General features: G+C 44.0%; 1 protein-coding gene across 1 annotated transcript; it reads right to left on the reverse strand.

Annotated features, from left to right (window-relative positions):
• Positions 1-1792: 1792 nt before the first annotated feature.
• Positions 1793-7669, reverse strand: ATP23 (ATP23 metallopeptidase and ATP synthase assembly factor homolog). Its single transcript, XM_081878113.1, has 6 exons — positions 7300-7669; positions 5252-5297; positions 5061-5142; positions 3738-3875; positions 2666-2749; positions 1793-2253 (listed from the first exon to the last, which is right to left on the reverse strand). Exons 1-6 carry the CDS (start codon positions 7514-7516, stop codon positions 2050-2052), a joined length of 771 nt encoding a protein of 256 aa, XP_081734239.1. The 5' UTR covers positions 7517-7669; the 3' UTR covers positions 1793-2049.
• Between the last annotated feature and the right edge of the window lie 139 nt (positions 7670-7808).

Here is a 7808-nt window from a genome sequence, read left to right on the forward strand (position 1 = left end):
GAAGACCTTACTGCAAGGCACTGCCAACCTTATTATGGTGTTTGAATAGATGTAAAGCCTGCAAGGCAAAATGCAGTTCTGGGTCCTTCACTATTGTGGAGCATAGAATGTCCCCCACCCTAATAAAAAAGTGGGCATCTCTGGCCTAAGGGACTTGGTGGAATAGTAAAAATGAAAGGATTTAGTTGAGTGGTAAGAATCAAGCAAGGACTAACAAGGTACACAAATGTTTAACTATCACTGGCAAAGCTGCTCTGATCCTAAGGTCTCGGGCTGGGAAAATGAGGAAGAGGTTGACATCCTAATTTGAAATGGCCTCAGACCTCTTGTAGAATTTCAATATTGCATCCCCTGCAATGCTTCCATTTATTATACCCTGGGAATCCCTAGAAGCCAAACTCCTCTAATAATTATGTTTGAGGTCTTCTCCTGCAAATATAAATAGCCATGGGTAATGGCAGTGTATTATTTTCTCAGAAGGATTCCATAAATTCTATAATCATTTCACACTGTATGCTCAGTGCAGGCTTCTTAGGGGTGCTAGACAATCTGTAATTTAGACTGCAATTTCATCTCTGCTTAAACTTCTTAGCATTACACTATGCTCAGTGATGACAATGTATAAATAAACAATCCTCCCATTTTAGTCGACCCTGCATTTAATATGGAATGACTATGGAGGGCTGCAAGCCCTTGCAGCTGAAAGGGGAAGCTTCAGTTTCTCTGCAAAACCTCTGACACCATCTCAGGATATCTGTGCAAAGATTGCTGTGTATATTAGATGGACTTTCATGAGCATTCACCTCCAAGCTGCAATATTAACTGTGGACTACATGCCGGCTTTCTATAAGGTTCTCTCTTGCAGGACAGCCCTCCAATCTGCAACAAGGATATTACCATAAACAACACTACACTTTAATGTATCCTACTCTGACTAACCTGCAATGTGGGTATCATCGCAGGCTTGCTTTCTTCTAATCAATGAACCTAAAGAAGGATTTGATTTTCTTGAACAACACTGCAGGGTGGAGCCTTACGCTACGTGAGTATTCAATGTGAACACTCATAAATCATTCTTTCATGGCCTTTTCCAACCTAAGTAAGAACAAAGTTAGAAAAAGCAAGGCCACTTTCCTTTGCTGCTACCTTTCAGGTTTTTAGGCAAATATAGTGCCCATTCGCAGCTATATTAAAACTTTGACTTTCTCCATTAGTTTCTATGGGCAGCTCTCACTTCTGTCCCTGGGAACATTTTAGATATGAAACAGGAAATGACCACCCTGGCCAATTAGGCGATTCCATATGTCTCTCTCCTTCCCTCTCCAACCATGCCATTCCATTCCCCTTTCCAGCGTTTTAGCCCTTCAACTCTCAATATTCCATACCACTTAATTTCTTTAAGGGTTATTTGGTGCCCTGCTCCATGCTGCTTCTGAAAACCTAGGGTTCCCCTCCCCCACAAGACTGTTGGTTCCTCCCCAAATTTTGGCTATGTAACAGTGGGCGCTCTCCTCCGAACTTCCATTAAAAAAATGTAATATATTGTGTGGGTGTGAGTGTGTTTATAGATGAAGATATAATTTCATGTCAACTGAACATTCTCCATCCTCATAGACCTGGTTTTGGAGGTTCCCCCACCATCCCAATACACTATTATGGTGTACCCACCCCCCAACTTTTTACATTTCATTGTTTCCCAAAGCTTGCTGATACTTGACTTTTTGTGCTGCTTTGGCTACATAAGCAACAGCTGTCACCTATGAGCAGTAGAAATAGAGGGACTGCCAAAACATTAACGAAACAGCATTTATTAAACCAAGGATGAGAACCAAAGCATTTGCAAAATTAATTTCCAGTAGAATACTCACATAAATGTTTATGTGTACATTGGGGGGGGGGGCTGCTGGACCAATTTGTATGCCAAACAAAACACAGAACAGGAATTTGACAACATGAATATTCTTTGTTGTTTGTGGACTTCCAGTTATCCTCACAATTAATCTTTTGAAAATTGTCCCAAAAATGTAGCTAGAAATGAACAGTTTTTGGCTATATATTTGCATAGTACCGGTCACGGTTTTGGAAATCTCTATGTGCATATTTTGCATCTGATCTGCTGTGAGGCACTCTGTCAAACGGCTCGTGATCATTGAAACATGATTCAAAGACTTCATCCACAGCTTTCTCAGCCACCTCTTTGCTGATGGTCCGAACAGCCAAGATGGAGCGAACAGCTCTGTCTTTTACGCAGGTCTGAGGAAGGTAAGAAAACCAAGGTCAGGACACAGACTGTGAAGTCTAGACAAGTGATACACTTCGTAAAACTGATTATTACCAATGATAAGCCACAGAAAGTGTTTTGAAAGGTATTGCTAACTAAAACAAAACAAACAACTGTCAATCTCCCATATTCTCCACAAACCTGGGAAGACACCAAAATACTCAACTCAAAAGCCAGTGTCACATTGTTTATTGTGGATGTCTATTAGCAATGTCACTCCTTGAAGAATAGCAGCAGATTCTAATACTTTGTTATACCTAACAGAACTCCTGTAACTTGAATCTCAGATATCTAAATTTCCAAATTAAACAGGACCTCCTCTGCAAATGGAGACACTGTGGAAGCCTGGCCCTCCTCTTCATTTACAGGTCATGATCAACTTACCTGCTGATGCTGCTTCAATCCAAATTTAAACCGGGTCATTTCATTTAGGAGGGAGCAATCACCACTAAGATTAGCAGCTCGAATCTATGTAGGGAAACACACCAAAACTAAATAAAGTACTCAGAGAACTGCAACAATTCCTAACATGGCTCCCAACAGTTCTCTGGCTAAGATGGCACTAGCTATATGCCAGTCAAGACAACAGGCCGTAAGAACATATGTGACACAAAGTAAGACTTTGAAAAAGTACTGTTTGTTTACTTAGAAGATTTCTGACCTTGTGACTGTTCCCTGCTACTTCACACTGAGTAAAATTTTAAAGGCAGGCTGGTTGTTTGAATTTTCTCATTCACAGTTTTTAAAGCTGCAACAACTAAAATAGGAATACTGACAAAGGCTTTTCAATCATGTCAGATACTGATAATTGATTAGAATCTTACATTTATATTGCTTTATTATGTTTTAGCATTGTACACTAGTTATTCTAATTTTAAATGGCACATAAATCCTTTTTTTTTAGAGTGTTAGTTGGAGTAACTTCTTACTAGCACTTACACAAAACCCCACTGGGTCAATCAATTTCTGAAATACTGAAATTACAAAACTGTTATACAGACGTACCTCGGAAGTCAAATGGAATCCGTACCGTAAGCCCGTTCAACTTCCAAAACGTTTGGAAACCAAGGCGCGGCTTCCAATTGGCTGCAGGAAGCTCCTGCAGCCAATCAGAACCCGTGGAACCTGCGTCAGATGTTCGGGTTCCAAAGAAAGTTCACAAACCAGAACACTCACTTCCAGGTTTGCGGCATTTGGGAGCCAAAACGTTTGACTCGCAAGGCGTTCGACTTCTGAAATACAACTGTAATGACCCTGTGATCTACTACGTACGTCTATGGAATTTCTAGATGTGACCAGCATGAACAATCCCCATCTTGCCGCTTTTGACAAAAACAAACTTGGAATGAAGGGGGGGGGGAGCCAAGGAAAAAACTAAGAAGAATTGCACTGATAAGAGTATGTTTTGCTTAGATGTTAAATATGTTCTTAGCAGCACTATTAATTTACAACTTACCTCTGAGCAAGCTAAATGCCTGATATTATTGAACCAGTCCACATGTGCACGGCAGTGATCAAAAGCATGGATAAGCTCATGTGCAACCACTCTGTTCATATGAGACTGGTGATGAATATTGTTTTGGCACAGAACAATCTACAAAGGAAATAAGGGGGACATTCAGAAGATAATTTAATTTACAAGTCACAGGCTTTATTCTATTTTAAAGCAAGCCTCAAAAAAAATCCTCTGGTATTTCTCTGGTGGTTGATAGGAAGAGAGTGAAATCTCCTTTCTCACTTCCCTCTCCAAATATCTTTACTATTATATAATGCAAATGGGGAAGGGATGGTGCAGATTCATCCACAGTTATCACACTGCTGTATCAAGGCATGTCAAGAAAGGGAGAAGTACAACATAGCTTCTGTTTTTCCACCTTTGCTTATAGCAGGAATGGGAAACATGCAGCCTGTGGGCCTTATTTGGCCCAAGACATGTTTCTAGTTGGCCTCTGAAGCTTTTCCTCAAGCCACTTGCCCTACAACTGATTTCATATATGACATCAAGTAAGAACACAGCTACAAAGGAACAATTGGGAGCCAAAAATGAGCTTTCATTTGCTACTTTGCAGGTGGGAAATCACTAACAGCACTGATTAGATGACCGGCACTAACAGCAAGCACCAGATGGGCACCAGAGTTCTCCATCAAGAACTTTCCCATGCAGCCAAGAGGGCTCGCTATCAGTGCTTATCAGCAAGCCCCTTTGAAGGTGTGCTTTCACTGACAGTGCACCCTCCCAGGGGCTCACTGCTCACTCCTGCTTCATGCATTTGAAGACTCATTATGAGCCCACACAAATGCATTTTGAGCCCATTCAAGCCACTAATCAGCTGTCAAGATTAAGTCCCAACTGTGGCCCAACAGTCTTCCCTTTTTGTAGAAGGCCTGTAATTTACCAGGTGAGTCTACTGCCTAGAACAAAATAAGCCCTTCCACTCCAACAGGAATAACTTCTCTGGGAGCAGTGAGTGGGCCTGTGGATTTGTATTTCCAATTAAGAAGAGGTCTTACTGCTCAAATACTATTTAATTAGTATTACTATTTAATTAGTAATACTATTTAATTTGAACTGCATCCTTCTGGCTTGTGCAATCATTTTATTAAATTACTATAATACTATGGGGGAGAGGGGAGTAAGCATTGATTCCGAGAACTATGAACTCAAAATGTTCAACAGTAAACATCTCATAATTTTCTGCAACTATTTTGTTTTACTAACATGTCAAAGCATCAAGTTATCTGATGTTTCCAATGCTGCAACAGATTGCTCCGTACCTACCTGTGATGTTGAAGAATCGAATCCTCCACTGACACACCCATCACACTCTTCACATGAGAAGTGTCGATCTTTGAAAACAGTGCTAAAAGGCCCAAATACAGGTCAGCTGTTTAGTATTAAAGTCACCTTCAAGTAGGAACACAAATGCAGTAAACATGCAACAAGCTTGGGTAAAAAAAAAAAAATCTTACCAGCCAGTATTCTTCATAGCATCAAGTAGCAGTTTAGCATATGGACCTAGATCAAGCAATGCAGTCATTTATTCTTAAGCACAAAACTTGGGCAGACAAAATGAGCTACTGGTCACATGCTTTAGACCACAAACGGGCAGCCTGTAGCCCACATGTGGCCCTTGCAGGCCTTCAGTGTGGCCCATGTGGGTGCCCAGCTTTGTAAGATCAGAACTACAGCTGGGTGCATGTCTAAAACTTTAGAATAAGGGCAATGGGAAACAGACAATATGAATGGCCTCTCTGCACCCTCACTACAGCAAAAAGACTGTTATTGATGAACTGGGGGGGAAACAATGTGGCTCCCTTTAATAACTGGATTGAAGATATGAACAAACTCACTACACATGAACAAGCTGTATACAAATGTAGACTTGCCATGGGCAAATTTGACGGTATTTGGAATAATTCTTTTTATAAGTACCGTATTAGATTAAGGTCTGGTTAACTGCAATAACAAGGTACCCCCTCCTTTTTTTTGTAATGCACACAATATATATTTTTCTGCTTTGTTTTCTACATGGATTCTATTTCTTGTTTCTTCTTTTTTGTGTCTTACTCCATGCACTTGTACTTTGGTATTTTCTAGTAAATAATGATATATAGATAGATGGTAGATAGATGTGTGTGCACACACACACACATTTGTACCTTGGTTGTCGAACACCTTGGTATTCATACGTTTTGGCTCTCAAATACCACAAACCCAGAAGTGAATATTCCAGTTTGTGAACGTTCTTTGGAACCCCAACGTCTGATGCTGCTTCCGCGGCTTCCGACTAAGTGCAGGAAGCTCCTGCAGCCAATTGGAAGCCGTACCTTGGTTTTTGAACATTTTCAGAAGTCAATGGACTTCTGGAATGGATTTTGTTCGAGAACCAAGGTACGACTGTATGTGTGTGTACACACACAATTGGTTTACAGTAATAAACAGCCTATTACCCATAGGTAATAGACTGTTTATTACTGCAAACCAGTTTCTGGACTTCTTGAAAAGAACAAGCTGGAAGGCTGCCAGTGGTTGATCCACAGGCAATGGTCTTCTTGCTACTACTTCAGACATAGAAGGTGTCTGTCCTGGCAACAAAACAGGGTCCGATGGCGCACTTAGGCTGCCAACCTAACCCCGCTTACCTGGGAGTAAGCCCCCCTGCATTCCTTGGGCTGAATAGGCATGGATAGGCTTGCACAGACCTCTCTTGGGAAAGAGACAGGGAGAAATCTGGGGAATTGTGGTTGTTCTATCAGCCAGCTCTCAGGTCTGCGGCTGCTGTTGCTGAGTGCCAGGTCAGCTCAGAGCAAGACCTTTCTCATCCATGATCTGATTGTGGATTGCCAATCTGCCCTTCTTGGGCAAGATCCATGAGCGTGTGGTCACGGGCCAGATCCAGACACCGCTGCAGGAAACTGATTTTCTAGATCCATTTCAATTGCGGTTTAGGCCCAGTTTGGGCATGGAAACTGCTTTGGCTGCCCTGTAAAGGTAAAGGGACCACTGACCGTTAGCCGACTCTGGGGTTGCGGCGCTCATCTCACTTTATTGGCCGAGGGAGCCGGCGTACAGCTTCCAGGTCATGTGGCCAGCATGACTAAGCCGCTTCTGGCGAACCAGAGCAGCACATGGAAATGCCATTTACCTTCCCGCCAGAGCGGTACCTATTTATCTACTTGCACTGGCGTGCTTTCAAACTGCTAGGTTGGCAGGAGCAGGGACCGAGGAACGGGAGCTCACCCCATCGCGGGGATTCGAACCGCCGACCTTCTGATCGGCAAGCCCTAGGCAGTTTAACCCACAGTGCCCTTGGCTGCCCTGTAGAGGCAGCTAAAGTTTCGGTAAGAGCCTCGCCTGCGGTGCAACCCAGCATAGGTGCAAGTAATTGACGGGTGTTTAGGAGAGAGGCAGAGAGAGAGGTGGTCGGGAAGGAGCCGCGGGTCCCTTGGGAGCGGAAGGCAAGTGGCTCGCCCGTCACTGCGCGGCCAGAGAGGGGACGCGGCCTCCAGGCACTTACTGCTTTCCAGGGCGATCTGCAGCATCACCTGGCACCTGTGGTTCCTGGTGAAGACGGCCTTATAAAGCATGGACTGCTGCTTTTTCCCGCCTCCGCGGCTCCTCTCGGGAAACAGGCCGTACCCGAAGTCGTCGTCCCGCTCTCCGCCGGAGCCGCGGCTCTCCGGATCCTGCGGCTGCTCCGGAGGAGGCATCTCGGAGGAGCCTCCTTCAGCCATTCAGGCGCGTCGGAAACAGCATGGTGCGGGAGGCCTCGCCGGCCACCGTAGGTCACTCACCGTAGTGATAGGGAAAAGCCTCTCGAGGTCGCTCCGCCCCGCCGCTTTGGTACCAACGAGATGTGGAGAAGGAAAGATAGAACTGCCTCCGGCTGCTTCTTTTGAACCAATCACCGAACGAAGCGAGGAGAGGGCGGAAAGGCGGAAATGAAGAGGGGAGGGGAATCAGACGGGATCCATGGCACTAGAGGCAGCAGGCAAACTAAACTGCGCAGGCGCCAGATAAGGCCGA

This window comes from Podarcis erhardii (genome assembly GCF_964252035.2).
Source record: "Podarcis erhardii genome assembly, chromosome: 10".
NCBI lineage: Eukaryota > Metazoa > Chordata > Lepidosauria > Squamata > Lacertidae > Podarcis > Podarcis erhardii.

What these genes read in the sequence shown, in the direction of transcription:
- ATP23 (XM_081878113.1), bottom strand. Translation starts at nt 7,516, where the DNA reads ATGGCTGAAGGAGGCTCCTCCGAGATGCCTCCTCCGGAGCAGCCGCAG. An exon ending in TCGATTCTTCAACATCACAG is followed by an intron (nt 3,876 to 5,060) that starts GTAGGTACGGAG and finishes TTTCCTTTGTAG; the next exon opens with ATTGTTCTGTGCCAAAACAA. An exon ending in GATTGAAGCAGCATCAGCAG is followed by an intron (nt 2,254 to 2,665) that starts GTAAGTTGATCA and finishes TACCTTCCTCAG; the next exon opens with ACCTGCGTAAAAGACAGAGC.